The sequence below is a fragment of the Monopterus albus genome, unplaced genomic scaffold, assembly GCF_001952655.1.
Source record: "Monopterus albus unplaced genomic scaffold, M_albus_1.0 scaffold5.1, whole genome shotgun sequence".
In the NCBI taxonomy this organism is placed as follows: domain Eukaryota; kingdom Metazoa; phylum Chordata; class Actinopteri; order Synbranchiformes; family Synbranchidae; genus Monopterus; species Monopterus albus.
Window position 1 is genome coordinate 224,987 of NW_018127885.1, and position 19,435 is coordinate 244,421.

At 40.6% G+C, this 19,435-nt stretch overlaps 2 protein-coding genes across 8 annotated transcripts in view; both read left to right on the plus strand.

The window, feature by feature from the left end:
- LOC109967176 (guanine nucleotide-binding protein G(i) subunit alpha-1-like) overlaps positions 1-4,314 on the plus strand; it is an 11,147-nt gene extending 6,833 nt beyond the window's left edge. Inside the window, exons 5-10 of the mRNA XM_020612573.1 lie at positions 1-71; positions 194-322; positions 835-964; positions 1,086-1,239; positions 2,916-3,108; positions 3,243-4,314. The exon at positions 1-71 is cut by the window's left edge and continues 10 nt beyond it. Coding sequence (XP_020468229.1) covers positions 1-71; positions 194-322; positions 835-964; positions 1,086-1,239; positions 2,916-3,106 — 675 coding nt within the window. The 3' untranslated portion in view covers positions 3,107-3,108; positions 3,243-4,314. The remainder of the gene's footprint in view (positions 72-193; positions 323-834; positions 965-1,085; positions 1,240-2,915; positions 3,109-3,242) is intronic.
- A 4,451-nt stretch (positions 4,315-8,765) lies between these two features.
- magi2b (membrane associated guanylate kinase, WW and PDZ domain containing 2b) overlaps positions 8,766-19,435 on the plus strand; it is a 93,846-nt gene continuing 83,176 nt past the window's right edge. For 3 of the 7 annotated variants that reach the window (XM_020614004.1, XM_020614012.1, XM_020614045.1), the window contains exon 1: positions 8,767-9,428. In XM_020614004.1, the coding sequence (XP_020469660.1) occupies positions 9,131-9,428 (298 nt within the window). In that variant the 5' untranslated portion in view covers positions 8,767-9,130. Of the gene's footprint in view, positions 9,429-19,435 lie in introns of all 7 variants that reach the window. The other 4 variants (XM_020614054.1, XM_020614060.1, XM_020614019.1 and 1 more) reach the window with 2 other exon arrangements.

Below are 19,435 nucleotides of genomic sequence, written 5' to 3' on the forward strand. Positions count from 1 at the left end.
TGGAGGGCCGGCGGAGTTCAGGCCTGCTTCAGCCGCTCCCGAGAGTACCAGCTCAACGACTCGGCAGCATAGTGAGTGACACATACACCAGTACTGATGTGCAGTTGTACTTCCCATCTTAATTGCCGTTATAAACTCTTGGTCTTTTATTTTTTTTTATATCTGCTGTCAATCTCCATCTTCTTTTCCAAAGCTACCTGAATGACTTGGATAGGATATCCAATCCTGCATATGTGCCCACCCAACAGGATGTGTTGAGGACCAGAGTCAAAACTACTGGTATTGTCGAAACACACTTCACTTTCAAGGACCTGCATTTCAAGTGAGTACAACCATCACAGTGTGTCCAGTCACTTAAACCTGCAGTGTTTGCATAATGGTGGTGTTCTGTTGTAGTGTGGCTCCATATGAATCACCCCCGCAGCTCTGGTTTGTTTAAAAAAAAAAAAAAAAAAAGGTCTGGTGTCAGGCTTTATAGACAGGATTAAGCATGGGGATGTCACCTGGCTAACTAGCTGCAGCTATGAAAAATGTGCCACACAGCAAGCTCATAAATTAACTTGAGGTTTTTGATTGGTGTGACCAAACCTTCCTACTACTTGAATAAATTTAAGGCCTTAGTGTAGGCATATTGGTCTGCATTTCATTAGAGATGGTGAGGGTCTGAGTCATATTTCCCCGGATCTTCAAGAGAATACAATAAGGCCACAGGGAAATGTAAATTAGTATCAGTGACTGGCTGTCAGAGTTGAGATGCATGTGTAAGAGTTAAAATGTCTTGTGTTGTCCAGTTATTTACGTGTGTGTGTGTGTGTGTGTCTGATCTTCCTGCAGAATGTTTGATGTAGGCGGACAGAGATCAGAGAGGAAGAAGTGGATCCACTGTTTCGAGGGAGTCACTGCCATCATCTTCTGCGTGGCTCTGAGTGACTATGACCTGGTGCTGGCCGAGGATGAGGAGATGGTACAATCCGTCTGACCTTAACACTTAACACATTCCGGTTCACTATATGTGTTTATGAACTGAGTTTGTGCATCTTCGTTGGGTGATGTGTACTGTTATGTGCATTGCTCCTCTCGTTCAGAACCGAATGCATGAGAGCATGAAGCTGTTCGACTCCATCTGCAACAACAAGTGGTTCACAGACACCTCCATCATCCTCTTCCTTAACAAGAAAGACCTGTTTGAGGAGAAGATCAAAAAAAGTCCTCTCACAATCTGCTACCCAGAATATGCAGGTGAGAGAGTTACACGGGTAGAAACACTAGAGCACAGTTCAGTATTTGCACATGCAAATACTGTACTTTGTATGTTGTTGGTGCATGTAACCATTAAGTCCATTAAAGTATATTTGGCGGTGTGACAGCATGGAGGTCATTTATAAGGCTGAGCTAGTCGTATAAACGTAACTCAAAGACTGCCTTTACCTTAGGGCTGGGCAGTATGCCTTATCTCGATTTACAGATAATACCATTGATACCAATCGGCACAGTGCGCTATGGACAGTACTACTGAAATTAAACATTGTTTACAACCAAATGCCACAGATTAAGTTGAATTTCAAGACACATATTCAATTTAGGGCTGCATCCTACACAGGTTTGTTATAGATGATACCTGATATTGGGTTCATGAGAACAAGATGTTATTTTAACACAGCTTTTAGGAAATCTTTAATGACTGGAAAATATAATCTTGTACACCTTTTAATCCTTTTTCAGTGCTTGCATATTGTTGTCTTTTACTGCATATGATAATTCATACTCAAAGTAGAACTGAAGTGAAATTCAGCTTCCTCCCACAGTCTGAAGACATGCAGCCTAGGTTGATTGGTGACTCTACATTGCCACTAGGAGTGTACACACACTCCTAGTTGTCTGTCTCTAAGTGTCAGCCCTGTCTAAGGCCACGTTCACACTGCAGGCTGAAATGGCTCAAATCCGAACTTTTTGCCCAAATGTGACCCATATCCGATTCCTTATGACAGTTGTGAACAGCACAAATCTGATTTTTTGATTTTTTTTTTTTTTTTTTTTTTTTTTTTTTTTTTTTTACACTGAACGCCCACCCTTAAATCGGATATATATCCGATGTTTTGCAATGCGACTTCAGTCTGAATGGCCATGTCGCATTTCATGTGATTTTTATGTCATTGAAATGCGACAGACGTCACAATTCTGCGCTGGAGGAGGCGAGGCCATAAGCAATATTTGTGCTCTCCTTCTTGATATTCTTCTTATTATTTCTTTATTTCGATTGCACATCAACTGGTACATCGCTACGCACATGCTATCACGAGCCGCATCCATTTTTATTTTCGCAAACACGGTACACTGCGTCTGACCTCATGTCCTCTTCTGCACATGCGGGTCACCTCAGGGCCATATACCTTTCACACATGAGACAGATGGCAGTCGCATTTAAATGACAGTGTGAACAACAGCGCAAAAAAAAAATCAGATTTTGGCAAAGAATTCGATCTGAGCATTAAGACCTGCAGTGTGAACGTAGTCATAGACTGGCGACCTGTCCAGGTTGTACCCTGCCTCTCACCCAGTGTCAGCTGGGATTGGCTCCAGACCCCCGTGACCTTGTTCATGTTAAGTGGTATAGATAATGGATGGATATTCAACACGGCTCTGGCTATGGGGTAGAATGGTCGTCTCCCAACCAGAATGTTGGAAGTTCATTTCGCGCTGCCTGGCAAGACACCGAACCCCAAGTGTCACTATCAGTGTGTGTGTGTGTGTGAGTTGGTGCTGCAGATGCCTTCCTCGGTTCTGTACTGGAGGCAAATTCCTTGTGTGTACAACATACTTGGCCAAATAAAGTGATTATCATATTCATTACTACCTAATAATAATTGGTTCTTCTTGTATTTTCTGTTCCTTGATCCATCTCTGTTCTCCTTTAGGCTCCAACACCTACGAGGAGGCAGCAGCTTACGTTCAGTGCCAGTTTGAGGACCTGAACAAGAGAAAGGACACCAAGGAGATTTACACCCACTTCACCTGTGCCACCGACACCAAGAACGTGCAGTTTGTGTTTGATGCTGTCACTGACGTCATCATCAAGAACAACCTGAAGGACTGCGGCCTTTTCTAAAGGTAACAACTGCTGCATCCAGGGCAAGCTGGTTGAACCCTGTTGTTATAGTTGGTCACATTTTTCTAATCCTTGTCTTATGGGTTTTTATTATTATTATTATTTTTTTTTTTTAATCCTCTTTCTGTTCTGGCAGCCTGGTGACCAGCTCAGCAAGTGTCTTTAATCGAGGAGAGTCTGGAGCAAACTTCATGGACCCTGCTGAGAATGTCACTTTTAACCTCTAATTAACTTATGTTCATCTCTAAAAGTTTTAAAGACGGCCTGTAGAGAAAACATTTTGTGTAAAATATTTGTACAGCTGTCTATGGCTGGGGATTGTTCATGGTTTTTTTAATGTGCTTATTTTACTTTATTATCATTAGTTTGAATTTTTATATATAAAGGGGGGCCTTCACTTTTTTTTGTCCATGAGTGAACACCTCATCTTGTTTGTAAGTGCTTGTGCCTTGCATGTCTTAGTTACAGTGTTTTCCTGTTTTTGACTTAGAGTTTAGGTTTATGTAGATATTTCCATTCAACTCTTCCAAACAACCCGAGTCCATTTTATCTCTAGTTTCCAGGTTATTTCATTGTTGTCATTTTTGCCTCCTGGGACAAACCAAGCAAGACCGAGTCACTCAATAGACCAGTTCACTCTGACATACTGCGAGGGCTGTGTGTAAACATTTCTGGATGTGTAGTTTGCATGTGTGCTCCTTGATTGAGTGAGGCCAAAATCATGCGCATGCGCGCGTGTGTGTGTATGTGTGTGTGTGTGTATGTATGGATGTGTGCACAATTTAAAACAAAAGGGATTTTATTCCTCTACTTGTCATCCTCTTTCAAAGTTTTATTTTTCTAAGTGACCAAAAAGAAGCTACTCTAATTAATGAGTGCACGTTGTTGGTGCACTGCTAAAAACTGAAACATTCCCAATCAGGAAGTTAAAGAGAAGCTTTGAAAAGAGGATGCCAGTGGCAGCCTTGAAGCAGACAGTAGGACCATACGTAGATCTGTGTTCAGTGCACTGGCAGACACACACGTGACCATAGACTGTACGGGGTACAAGTGCATTGTTATCGATTCTGATCTGTGATGGTTTCAAGTTACCTACCACCCCCTTACATCCCAGCCCCCTGTTTCCATAGAATGGGGACATTAGTGGACTAATTATTTTGCTAATAATAAAGCTGCTGTGGTGAAACCATAGCATCTTAGGCAACAAACACTTCTTTTGTCTTTTTGTGTGTGAAGATTTTTTTTTTTTTTTTAAATCAGAAAATATTTACCTCGTGGTGATGAATGTTAATTGTAAATTGAGGAAACAATGAGCAGAACACTTTTAGGTCAAGGGTGGTTTTAATATCTCTGCTAAGACAAACAGAAATCCTCTGCAGGGACCTTAGAGCAGGGGTTGTATTTGGGAGGAGGATTTCATGGCATCTGGCAGCTCCGTTAACAGTAAATAGCTCCCTCTAGTGGACACATCAACTAAAAACCAAGAATGATGCTTATTTGTTGATCACAAAAGAGACAAATGAGGAAAATCTAACCACAAATTTTAGTGTAATTCACAAAGTGTTCCTTATAATGATGCATTGACATTTTATATAAAATCTCCAATGGAAACGCAACAAAATTAGGACTAATTAATTCTGGAGAAGGATGAGAAAGTCGACTAAGCTGTGGTGATTTAAAGTAAGAGCTGTGGTCCAGAATTCATGAGCCGATCAACTGTTAAAGGAATTAGCTTAGAGTTAGTGACAAGATTATTAGAACAACTGTTCTATGCCAGTCTTTTTATGTGTACATATTTCATAAGCACCAAGATGATGATAACTAACATCCTGCAAATGGGACACAGCAGTGCCAAGACTGACTCCTGTCTTGCAGACTTAGCTAAGCCATCACTCCTTGCGCACAATGATTAAGGCATTAGCTCAGAGCACTATTTTGGGGAGGCGTATGATTTTAAAACTAACTGCAGAGTGATGTAGCTAATCCCCAAAGCCCTCCCGAGGAGATCAGACAGTGTGGATATGAAGCTTTTTCAAAAATGAGGCATGTAGTCAAGGAAAGGGAATGATGATGATAGCTGCAGAATGCAGCTGAACACCGAGTAAAAGCAAAAAGAATTCAATCCAAACCACGTTTCTCATCTAAAGAAACTGCTGCTCATTTTTATATCTGTAGCTTATTGGACTCCATATCTGCCATTTATAAGAAAAAGACTGGCAGTGATAGAATTTTTGTTATGTGCGTTTTTATCTGATCAACATGTCCATGCAGCTGATACTGGATTTTTGAAGCCAACACTGATGTTTGGGAGTTTTAAAAAATCTTGTTATATAATTTTTCATGAACATAAAACAACTACATTTTAAGGATTCCTTAAAGATTTGACATTTTGGGAAATACATTTATTTATTACAGCTTTCTTGCTGAGAGGCTCAATGCCACTCTTACAGTATATGTGCGGTAAACATAAAGCAGCAGGAAGTAAAGCCACAAGGAGTCACAGATTCTCGGGATTATTATCCTTTGGTTCAGCATTATTGGCACAATGTCATATTAGTTTCCCATTGTCATTTGATGCATTATTAGTATAAAACTATCAAATAGAGCCATTTTAATATAAAAAATATGAACTAGTGCAGCTTTAAATGCTTGAAGAACTTTGATGAAGATGTCTGGGGAAATCGTGTGGATATTCAGCAGTTTTGGTTATTCACTCACTGACATACATTAAGACATCTGTCATAAACTGATATTAATCAATCAGTTTTATCAATTGTCCCTTAGTGCGGATGTCTGTGTGATTTCGTTTGTCAGTCCAGACTTTCTATAGGTGTACTTTGTCATCACAAGCTTCACTGCATAATTAAATCTCATTGTCAGCTTGGAGAAAAAGCTAAAGTGATTTAGTTGCCAATTCCCTTAAGCCATTTTGTCTAATTAACTTATTCTGTGTGTGTGTGTGTGTGTGTGTGTGTTGCGTTTGAGCGTGTGTGCACGTGTATGTGGGTGGGTGCTTATTTCAGGCTGGTTTTTAACTGCTGCTCCAGCCTAGCACACCCTTTGGGTTTCTTACTGCTACCACTGTGTTGTTTATGTAACTGCATACTTTTAAAATGTCCTTCAAACATTGTTAACTCTCTCACTAGCCATTAGCTCATATTTAATATGTTAGTCTGCAGTGTTTTTCTCTTTTTAAGCTCTGGCACATTTGTGAATAAAATAAAGATGATAAAGACAGGAGGAGTCTGTTCACGCTGTTGAGAGAGTCAGTGTGAAGGTGACCCCCTCCCCCCTTGTCTTTGCCGAGTAATAAAAACAACTTAGTGTGCATTTTCCTCCCTAACAGCAAATGCACAAAGTCAATGAGAGAGGCACTGAGCTAAATCCATAAAGGCTCTATTGAAATTCCTCTTCGAAGTGCACAGGCTGCCTCGCTTTATTGTATTTTTGCCTTCTGTTGTTGGCAGTCTGCTTTAGGATGCTCATTACATTCTGTCCATAATGATGGTGTAAAGCAATATCCTTTTGTTTCTTCTTCCTACCCCACCCACAAATACAACACAGTAACAAATGTGTTTACAGAACTTTTTATGGATGTTTCTGGTATGCACAATCACACCCAATATAACAATTTCAATCAATATTCTGGCAAAAGGTCTGATGGAGGTGCAGCTGGTGAGCTCGCTCACAAACAGAGTGATAAAGCACACCTCAGTTTTTGAAGCTCTTTGTCCTCCAAGCCATCATACTGTACACCACAATGACATGCAGACAAAAGGACTTACAGTGTTGTCAGGGGCTCATGAAAGCACACTCACTCTTAACACCGTCCACACTGACATGACTGAGAGCTACTGCTGTACTTTAGTGTCCTGTCAAGAGAAAATCTTAAACTGGAGTTGAGTTGTTTGAAGTGACTCTAAATTTAGATGCTCCAACTCAAAGCTTTGACAGCTGATGGCTTTTCTTTGTGTTCTTCTATCACACTTTTAGTCACAATAGAAGGTCCAAAACAGTGGAATACTCTGATCTATATATAGATAGATGAGGATTTATCTTATGACTAATCCTGTACACACCAAAACTTCTACTTATGTAATGCAAAAGTCACAAGGTGCCAGATTTTTATTTTGATATAAGGCAGCATCAGATGATTTCACATTTTAGTATACCAGTAACTTTAACTTAGCTGATGTCGGAGTGACCTGCATAGTAGCACATGATTCCTAAACCATTAACTCTTTTTGCTACATGCCTGGTGAAACTACTGTTCTGACATCCACCAGCAGAGGCACAAATAAGAGGAAAAAGGAATTTATTTCCCCCGAGTTTGTGATCTCCTAATCCAGCCAGTTTTCTGGATTATACCATCTAAGTCTGGATCATCATCTGCTTCATTATTAATTAATGAATTAATAACCCTAATACCTAACCATAACCTAAACTTATTTCTAACCTGAACCCTAAAACAAGTCTTAATGGTGCTTAAGAAAGTGACGACCAGCCAAAATGTCCTCACTCTGTAGCAAAAAAAAAAATTTTTTGGTCCTCACTATCTGGCAAGTACAAGAACACACACACACAAACACAAATGGTGAGAGTGAAAGTAAGAGGGGCTGTCAGTCTCAATAGATTTGGAGGCACAGCTCTTGACATTTGTGCTAAATATTGAATAAAACTTTACTTCAGCTGCTTTAGAAACCCGTGCAGCCATCAAAAAGTAATGAAAACAAAATGATTTGTCTTTCTCTTTTGGACTTGGTGGACTTGGAGCTTGCTGGTCCATAAGCACTCATATATATTTGCATTTCAGCTATAAACAAGACTGATAGTACAATCTATATAGTAGTATTAGTATTAGTGTCGGGGGTCAAACTATCCAGGCTTGGCCTCACATGTGCTGTGGGCCTCTACTGGCCCTTCATTTCCCAAAATTACATACATATTGGATAATTCTGCATCTTGTGATTGACATATTTAGTGTCAGTGTGGGAAGAAATATGCCCTATATGTAATGTAGCAAGTCAAAAAAGGTGGAATTTCACACAGGAGTCTGGAGTTCGCCCCTGGTCAGAGACCTGCACATGAGACCTGAACATAAGTGTAACCATATAATCTTTCTCAAACTTTTAACCATACTACAGATGCTTTGTGCAGACACACACACACACACACACACTTATTGTTTGTTTGTTGTTACACATAAACCCAGGGCTTTACATAAGTGTCCAATAATGACGTTACTCTGTGAAAATATTAAATGGCCCAATAAAGGCTTTAAAATAGTATTTTAAATTGAGGTAATCTCTGTGAGATGGGTCCTCAAATTTCAGGTAATAATGCAGTTTTTCAGTATCATTTATCATGTAACAAAAACCTTGCTATTATTTTGGAGTAAACATCACAAACTAAGTGCCTCTGAACACTCTCCCATGTAACAGGTTATGAATTTCATCTCTGGGAAAAAAAAACTGCGCTCCATATTTCATGTTGCATAAGTCGTTCATCTCTTTAATGAATCATTTCCTTATATATTTGGAGGGTGCAGCCATAAAGGCATCTTATTCCCACTGAGGTTTATGTATAATGTAGTCTAAAGGGATGTTTTTCTTAAATGTCGTCGCCAGTGTGTGATCACAGTGAGCCCGAGGAAGCGCCCCTGGCAGTGTAGTGGGAGTGAAGCACCTCCTGTGTGCTTTCCCCTCCTCTCCATCCTTTTACGCCGAACCAGAACCACTCATCTCTCCCCTCCTTCATGCTTCACATCCGGGTCATCCGCCAGTATCTGTCTCCTGCTTATGTTGGTCTGACAGAGTAATAATTTTTTTTACCGGCCACCGAGCTGTAGCCTACTGCAGCCCTCCGCACGACTGCGCGGCTCGCCGAGCGGACACTGCGCCTGGCGTGCACCGGTGGTGATGGAGCTACGGTCGCTGTGAAGCTGCAGCCGGTCGCACAAAAGCAGGGATGAAACGGTAGGAGGTTTTGTATGGGCTAGCCCGTGGTGATTAACTCGCCCTAACCATGTCTAAAAGCCTGAAGAAGAAGAACCACTGGACCAACAAAGTCCACGAAGCGGTGATAGCCCGGGGAAAGGAAGGGGAGCTGGGGTTCGAGCTGAAGGGGGGCGCGGAGAACGGCCAATTTCCCTACTTCGGCGAAGTGAAGCAGGGAAAGGGACTGATCCAGAGCGGCAAACTGGCCCAGGATGAGCTGCTACTGGAGGTCAACGACATGCCAGTGGCTGGGCTCACCACCCGGGACGTGCTGGCTGTGATTAAACACTGCAAAGACCCGGTTCGCTTCAAATGTGTCAAGCAAGGTGAGATATGCTGAACACGACAGAGGCCAGGAGCGCACCGCCACGCGAATTTAAGAGGCGGGGAGGAGCGTGCGTGTAGCTGGTTTGATTAAAATGTCATTTTTTGTAGTCATCTGTCAGTCTGCACTAAAGGGGGGGAGGCATGTTTCGGTGGTCAGATCACAAACCTTTGCTTAGGCCTGTTTGTGGGTGAAATGGAATTGCGAGTCGTAATCATGGGTTCAGTCCACCAGCGCCGGTATCTAAGCAGTAATGATCGTATCACAGCTGCTGTTTGTTTATCACGGTGTCGCTGGTTCGATGCCACCGCCTGGAGGGGGCGTGTCCGTTTAGGCGTGATTCACAGCCTGCGGATTGAGGACAGGGCTCGTTTCAGCAGACTTGCGTCGTAGATCCTTTTTTTTTCTGTTTGCTGCTGTACAGTCTGAGCGACAGACAGTAGCCTGCACACAAAAACACAGTGTGTCCCCGCCTGTCCCCGCCTGTCCAGCTAACACTATTTTTGTTACTACAGCATAATTACCCACTGGTGGAGCCTGGTTACTGTCGAGTAAGCTCTCATACTGATTAGCTCAGTACTCAGCATGGTTTGCTAAACTCCCTCCTCCAATATTCCACACATATATACATGCACTCAGAAGTTAATAATTGTGCAGGCCTCTTGCAGTCATGGTTTGAGAAGCTTTTGAGTATTTTATTATTGACAGTCTGTAGTGTTTTGTGAAATTACTGTGGCATTTGAAGCTGGAGGCTTGCTATAATGTTCCTGGGCACAACAGTGGATTTGTGGCAACACTGTTTAGTTTGTGACGTGTTTCTGCCAGAAGACAGGGTCTATGTGACACTAGAACTCTGGACTGAAGGAACAGCAGAGGACATGGTTGTTGTTACACCTTCCACGGCTCCTTTAAGTCCCAGTAAGTGGCTAATATGGAGCCCCAAAGTGTTTAATGAACAAATAAGACATTATGAAATAATTAATTATTTGAATAAATACTGAGTATTTTATAAGATGACCATGAAAGTGTAAAATAAACACATTTTTAAAATACAGCTCATTTTTATGAACTTATTTTCATTATGTTTTAAAAATCTGTTTATTATTTTGATATATTTGTTGTGTTTTCACAATAAGACTTTTTACAGATTCACTTTATTTAATTCCAGCAGTTTTTGTTGCAAAATGTCATTTTTCATAATGTCTTATGTATTTAATTATGAACATTTTGGAGCTCCAGAGGCTAAAAGGGCTGCATTCATAGCCGTGAAATGAGCATTGCAGTGGCTCGTTTCTGGGACATCAGTAGAGCAAGAAATCAGATTTTTATTTTTGGACATTGCCGTGTTTACTCACAGAGGATCCGTCTTCGCATGTGCTCGTATGACTGCTCGCTCTCTGTCTCACTGTTTCCACAGGTTGCATGAACGCGATCGATTATTGAGGTAGAGCTGCTGACAGAGAAAGAGTAGGGTCTTGTGATACGTGAGGGGTTAAATACTAATGTGCATGGATCTCACTTCTTTGCTCCCTCCCTCTCCTATCCATTTAAACATGAGTCTGTCTGTTTATTATACCGCCTCACACTGCTCTCCAACTGAATATGGTCTTTGCTAAAAACGTCCTTCAGCACTCTGCTGTTTGTGCACACCTTATTGTGCCCATCACTATATATTTTTGTGCTCATCCCTTCTGTCTCTCTCTCTTGGCTGGCATATTACTGTTTGACTTCCAGCCAGTGGAGAGTGGAGTGTATTTATGGTGGTGTGCTTGCAGACAGCTGCTGACACAATCGCAGCCCACTGAGGAATCATCCAGAAGCAGTCTAGTAGCTTGGTTCAGAGGCCGCACGCGGACAGATCTGAGATGAATGTCCTGTCTCTGGGTGTGCAATCATGTCTGACTGCCGGTCAGGTAGAATGTAGGACCCCCACCCCCATGAGGGAGTACAGCAATGCCAGCGAGGCCTGATGGACCTCCAGAGCAAGATCACGGCCTGACTCTGCCCTGATCTGTTTCAGCTACACTTATCACAGATTTCAGCTTCAAGTCACCTTCTAATAGTGTCCATAGACATCTATATAACTAAATCAGTTAATCAATCACTCAGTCCTGAAACAGTGTTTTGTTTTGCATTGACATGTGATAGCTGAATTGCAAGGAAAGAAATGTTATTTGAGCGTGCATCTCAGGAGTCCTGTTATTTATTCCCCTGCTGTGTGTGTCTGTTTCATGTGTCTCAGGTTTCTGTCATATAAATGGATCTGCTGTAAATACATCTGAACATTAGGCAATGTAAAACCAGCAACACCAAACTTCACCAACAGATCACAGGAAAACAAAAACATTTTTACATTTATGTAAGCCATACTTCGTAACCTTAACAAGCAGCCTAGAGCTATTAAATGGCCTTTTCATGTAAAATATTCTGACGTCATATTAGAAAAAGCACAGGTGTAAATAATTAAATTAATGATAGTTGAATACTTTTTAGCAGCTTCAGTTTCAGGGCCCTGGTATTGTGTATACTGGCTCACTGTCACAGTGTCATGAATTAACGGGCCACTTAAATAGCCTGCATCAACACATATACATTAGCTATAGATTTGCTTTTAAATGCTAGTCCCTAAATGAGTTACTGTCTGTGTCCATCTATACGTCATTTTTTTGATAAACATCTCTCGACCAGGTTGAACTCCTCATTCGTGACAAGCAGCAGTGAAGTGCAAACGGTGAACACTGTTAGAGACGCTAGAACAGTATGGAGTAAGTGTGAAATGTGTGTGTGTGTGCAAGAGAGAATGCGAACTGGAGTTTTAAAAGAAGAGTATGGTGAAGGTGTGAGAATACACACTTTGAGAAAGGGCCATGCGATTTTATCTATCTGGCAGATTCTTCTTTTCTTTTCAAAGCAAAATAAATTGATTTTCTAAAGTGCATGTCTGTATAATTGTGATGTGCTTTTGTTGTGCCAACTTGTCATAAAATTAAAAGACAATGGACAACAGGACACAATTTTGACAGTCATTTGGCTTTGTCAATTCCAGTCTGTTAGTGGTTCCTGTTTTTCTCAGTTGTTGTTTTTTTTCCAAAAAAAAAAACAAAACACTTAAAGTAAAAAAGATATACATGATCAAATATGTTTCAAATATTTCACTTGGTGCATGTGGATGTCGCGAATGATGCGGTGACATTAGGCTGCGGCACGCATAATTGCACCAAATTTGTGCATAAAATGAGGCCCCCACCGCATCGTGAGGCCCTACACACAGCGCATGTCCCGCTGTTTGAAATGCCGTTTTCTATTTTCTAAAATGTGTTTTTGCCTCTCAGAGAGCGATGTGCAGGAGGGATTTATGAGTGTTTCCTGGAAGAAAACAACATGAATTCAGAATGTTAACATGCCCTTTAACATCTAAGTGGAGCACAGAGAGCTTCCATCATGTTGTGCAGCAGCTCTCAGCCACAGCTCTTATAGGGCAGTCCAGGCCAGGGAGCTGGTCATTTAGCCTACTTATGAAACAGCAAACAGGAATTCAGTAGGCTCCAACAGCTTTATCTAAAATCTAAAATTCTCTGTCGAATGGATATTTCCTGCCCATTTCATTGACTGCAGACAGTCGATGATCTGCTTTGTAGAACTGACCATTTTGTATAGTTGGGTAGCAGCAGCTCCTCGGTCACATATGTATATACAGTACGTAGGTTGTGCATATAGGCTACGGCACACACAGTATTTGACAGTGATAATGGAGACACATTTTCTACTTGAAATTATTTTTAAACACTGGGCGTTCAGTTTCACCAAGACAAACAACAACAGGCTTCTCGTTTCTAGCCAACGATGTTGCTGTCTTATATAAGATGAACCTTTATTAGTCACACAGTTTACAAAGCTACAGCAGTAAAGGGAGAGAAACAAGGCACTCAGTGTTAAGAATAGATGGGGGTCTACTTGAGCAGTGCAGGTTGTACAGCCTAACAGCAACTGCGATAGCACTCGGTCACGCACTTAGGGTGAAGCAGTCTCTCACTGATGGAGCTGCCCAGTGCTGTCAGAGTCTGATGCATAGGGTGGGAGTCCTCCTCCAGCAGGGATGCTAGCTCCTTCTGTCACCCACCACCAGCACTGGGTAAAGGGGACTTCTCAGGACAGCGCTGGCCCTCTTTACCACTTTGTCTAGCCTTTTTCTGTCTTCAGCCGAGATGCTGAACATTAGGCAATGTAATTCTACATCCCAGCAGACCACTTGATAGAAGATGGCTGATGCTTTTGAAGAAGGTCCTCAGGAGTGCCCCCTGCACTCCAAATGCTATATGATGACTAGATACAATACTAGCAGATCTCAACAACTGTACCTAGGTAGAGTTGGCTGATGCTTAACACTAAACCCTGTTTGTTTGACAACTCTGTCCCTAGCAGACTTCCTAGTGTTTTCAGCAGGCTATTTTTGAACCAAGAAGCCTAAAAGGTTTTTAATATCTGGTGATATAATACTAAAAGACTGATGATAAAGATGCACATCATTATAAAGTTATTTGTTATAATATAAACCTTTAAATCTTTATATGCTTACAATAGAAAAAAGTACTTTTAATACAAAACACAATGGTCAGATTTATGCTTCATTGTCTGTATTTTCACTCAGCATGCTTCACACAGAACATAGGATTTGAAGATGAGACAAATGTAACACTATCTACAGCACCAGTTTTGGCAGGACATGCTGGAAAAGTAAAGTATAGACCAAATCAAGTGCAGGACAGAGGTGCTATCATGAATGTAGCATTATTTTCTTTAAGCTATCCATTAACTCTGATATAGTGACTTAGCTCCCACCTTTTGGCAGTAAGGCGAGGTTACAGTAGTAAGCTATATAGTCTGGTATACTAATGTGTGCATCTTATGTTACTGCAGATAAACACACAGTTTAATACATTCCTTACATTTCTTTTGTATTTTTGGTTTTTGAAAGTCTAAAAGAAGACGCGAGCATTGCAGTAATCCAAAACCTGACAGGACACTCTGTACCTAGCAATTGCTAAAATAGGCTATCACTGGATAATGTCTGTTCGGTGACGAAGTTTAGCATACTGTCAATACGAGCAGAGATTTCAGATTCACTGTTTATGTAGAGCCATTTCAAACTACCTATATCATAAAAAATAAAGTCAGAGCCATGTTAATTAGCTTTCCCCCCATAATCTCGACCTTTGAGCATAGTTTGAAGTTGTCAGTGTTTCTGACTCGTCTGTCCAAGTCCTGCTATTCCTTTTAATAAGGGTACAGTGTGGAGGGACAGATGGAGCAGAGAGAGGGAAGGCGACCTTCTTCTGCTCTCTTGTTGCTTTGTTGATAAGAAGCCTGAAGCATCAGTGCATAACATCCTGTCTGCTCTGGTGGTATTAATATCTCACCAAGTTGAGTTCTGTCAGAACCAAAGGATGATTTTATTGAAGCTAGAAGCTGCTGGAGCTCAGCTTAGCAGATCTAAGTCAAACTTAACCAGTCCTGTTAATAGGTCAGTGTGATTCTCATCACCATGGATGCACCGCATGGGACAATCTGGGGCCATGCTGCTGCTTATGTTTGTGAAATGTAGATAGAATGGTGTCTGAAGACTGAATGGAGGTTTTTGCTTAAAAATCACTATCACTATCCTTCAGTCATATTAGGATCCGAGTTTCTACCAACCATAACTATGTGGAATATCTTGTTTTAGTAGTGTTGGTGTATGATTTGTGCTTTTTTGTAATCAGCAGGAGACTGAATTGAGATTTTGGCTTCGACAACAGAGTTATCATTTCCATAAGCCAAAAGAACTGAGTCACTTTTCGAAGGGATTTTCCAGAATAACAGCAAAGGCCTTTAAGTGATGGCTCACCATGGTGATGTGACTATACAAGGCGTTGCATTAGGTTGCATTTTTGAAAAGTGGCCGTACTTCACACAAGTACTTTGTTGCCACTAAAAGCTTGCTTATCTGGATAAATCGCAATATGCTTATGATTATTCATGATGTGTTCAGAGTGTGATTGTGTGCATGTGTGTATTGTGCTAAGAAAGGAATAAAGAATGAAGGCTTGGACATACATGCATATAATTATTGTTAGAGCAATAAGAGCTAATTTTTTCACATAGGATAGCAATCGCTTAGAAATAATCAAAACTGATTTGTTTGTTTCTAATGCTTTTATTTTTATGTTTGTTTCTGTGGTTCATACACCTGCTTTTCCATATAAATCAAATCCTTTAAATTATTTTGGCTAGTTCTTTTTTTGGCAACTGCCTTTTGGCACTGTCTGGAGTATATTTATATGTTTGACTTTTCTCCTTGGTCTGAAAGTTTCCACACAACATCAAGTTGTCAGTGCTGAGCCAACAGAAATAAAAAGCACACTTCTGTCATTCTACATTTAACGCTTGAAATATATTTTTACAAGGCATACTGCGTGTGTAGGAAACCAATTTTACTTATGTGTATTCTTGTGTAGTGAACTAGGTGGCGTATGGTGGGTTTGTTTGTGATTGCAGTGTTTGGTTTGTATCCTGTCTGTTGTCGGTACATGGAGTATCAGTACCAGTCCTTAGGCCACTAGGTAGAGCATCTGTATTTAGTGTAATTGATAGAAACTTATTTAAGGAAATTAAACAATTTCCCTCTGCTTTGTAAAAGAAACAGGTAGTTTTTGTCTGTGTTCATGTCTTGCTTGTAGTTTTGTACTTTTGTAGAACATTTCAGATGGTTTAAAATAACAGTGTACTGTGCCGCAACAACCTCTGGTGAACAGTATAATAAATGTCACTTGCTGTCTGTATCAACATTAGATGTATTTCACACAGCAGCAGCTCCTCGGTGGTTTTTTTAGTGTGTCAAATAGCAGTGATGGAGAAAATATTCAGTTCCTTTACTTAAACAAAAGTAGCAATACTATATGAAAATAGTCTATTACAAGTAAAAGTCCTGCATTAAATAATTTTGAGTACAAATATGCAGATATGTAATTAAAGGATCAGTAAAAGTAGCTTGTCATAAAATATAGGCCTTTTATTTGACTGATGTTACTGCCCTTGACTAATGTACTTGGTGAAAGTGGAGCTGGTTTTAACTGTTCTTTAATTTATATATGTAGGCCCTAAATATCCTGTAGAGTTTTTAATCTGCTAATGTATTAGTGGACTAAAATGTACACAATTTCCCTTGTTCCCTTTAGAAGTATAAAGTGGCATGAAATGGAAGCATTCAAGTACAAGTACCTCAAGTTTGTACCTGAGTAAATGTTCTTCGTTATATATCAGCGCTGACAAATAGCCACTACTGCCCTCATCACTAACATCGCCATGTGAGGTCCTGGCACCCTGCCTGTCGCCTGTCCTGACCTCAGTCCCTCTGCAGTGGGAGGGTTCAGTGAGACCGTGGTAGCTGAGAGACACATACATCTCTCACCTCTAGGGATGGAGTCAGCAGGGACATCTGTTGTTTCAGTGTGTACTGAAAGCTATTCAGTCTCTACTGTATGTGAGCATCCCTGAGTATATTCCTCTGCTGTTACACACAGACACACAGGCAAATGGTATAAGAGTTACACATATGAGGTTTGCTTTGCTATATGTGACAGGAGGTCATGTCTGTGCCCTAAACAAGAGTCCCCCCTCCCACTCTCACAGAATCATATCGTAGTCAGTCAGGCATGGCATTACAGAAAGCAGCGGATGGCTTTCATTTATTAACATAGGCTAGATTAACCAGGAATTCTAATCTGATGGCTTCGCTGAAGGCTTTCAATTCTGAATGAGAAAGATTATAAAAGCTGGCATCAGGAGCCGCTCCAGCTGCAGCCCTGGAAGCAGTGGATGACTACCAACTCATGGTGCCAACTCATGTACACAATATTACACACTGCCTGTACAAAACATGAGGGACATTGTCATCAATGCTGGGTTGAAGCCCCCTTTACACATTCACACTCAACTGTGTTAAACTCTGTATCAACCTGTGTTTTCATATTTCTTTTAGGAAAATGAACAGATAATGGATTTCACCTGAATTCCCCTCAATACTGTATCTCATATAAACATTTTAGTTTTAATGCATCAGTTCAAGAAAGACTGGAATAAAAATGTTGTACTGGATTTTAAAATATAATTACACTGCTGAGCTAATCATGTTCATTGCAGCAGCAGGCAGCTTCTTGACTTCACTGGAATAAATCTCAGCTGATGTGTGAAGTGCTTCATATGCATTCAGGATCATTTCATCACTGTAGTTGATGCTTCCTACCAGTAGATGACAGTAGCTGTCTAATCAGTTTATATTTTGTTGCTTTCAGAAGGCCTGAGGCAGCTTCCCTCCCTGCTCTGACTCTCTCATGGGACATTTATGGTTTGGTTCAGTTAGAATTTTTGAAGTGATGCTGTTTATTTGCCCAAAATCTTATTATGGTAAAGAATTAAACCTTTAGCAGCCATTCTCTCATGTGACAGTTGTCAAAACTGTTACTTGGCATCATAAGGAGACTGCTGACTATAATTATAACCAGAGCATCTCTGCTGGCTATTTGAGATCATCTCTTTGTTAGTTCCAGTGAAAGTGGTTTGACATGGTATTCACTGAAGCCAGGATACTTTCTGAGAAAGCTTTGCTCTTGAATTTTTTTTTTATGTAAATGTTCACCTTAAATCCAGGTGATACTTTCCAGCTGCATAACAATATAAATGTGTAATACAGCTGAACAAATGACACTGGATTCAGGTATTCAATTACTGATGATATCAGTACTTTGTAGTGTTGTCAGATGCAGATATGTATTTTATATGACTAGCTGTAAAAAGTAAGATTTGGGGGCTTTTCTGGTAATAATAATAAATATTTGAAACCATGCATATGATGACAGCCATAAGGAATTGACTTTAGGGTGTGTATAATAGCCTTCTTCATATTCATTCTAATACATTGTAATGAAGAAAAGAAAGGAGCAGTCAGGTTAGTACAGCTGAGCTGAATTCAGTTCATTTTGCTTTGGATTTAGCAACATGAAGGGCCCCTTAATCACTACAGACAGGCTTTATTAGATTATCAGACCACAGCGGCCAAATGAAGCATTGGAGAAGAGAATCATTACAGTGCTCAGAGGGTGGCCTTCTCTCAGCCACAGCTACAATTATTAACTTTTTGTATTGGTTGGGAACGCGCCCCCGCTGTTTTTAACCCCTTAGGTTACTGACTGCTGTGCCCCTGTACCAATGAGTCTCTTTTTACCTTCTCTCATCTCCCCATTTGTCCTACTCAGCCTCCTACTGTTGTAGAGCAGAGAATGAAGCCCACACACATCTTAGCATCGTTTATCCATCCTCTTTCTCACTTTGTGTCTCTTAGTTTGTCTGTTGCTTTAATTCTCATTAAGATGCATTGTGCTTGTTGTTCCTGATAGAGTCTGAGGAGCTCAGTTTGAAGTGGAGAGTGCAATCAGGAGTGATAAACATCTCCATATAGCCACATTTAAAGCAGGAACCGACACATACAGTACACAACAACACACATCTATAATCCTCATATCAGTATTTATCTCATCAGCATGGATACGTGAGGTGAGGGGAGAGGATGGTAATATTAATACTGACAATTCCTATAACCTCCTGCTTTTTGTTTTGAAGTCTCATTTGTAGTGTGAGCTTGTTTATCTTTGTAGTGACTCAGAGGTTGTAAATGTGTGTCTCGCCTTGATTATGGCACTGTAGAGAAAGAGAAAGGCATGGAGGAACATTATCTTTAAGACAAGTCTGTGGATGGGGGATCAATATTAAGATCTTTAGGAGAGATGCTCTGTCATTTACTATTAATGATGGGCCCTGCTGTCTGCTATAATCAAATCAAATTTTATTTGTATAGCGCCAAATCACAACAAAAGTCATCTCAGGATAATTTACAAAGTAAGGTCTAGACCTTACTGTTATTAATATTATTACATAGGGAAAACCCAACAAATCCCCCTTGAGCAAGCACTTGGC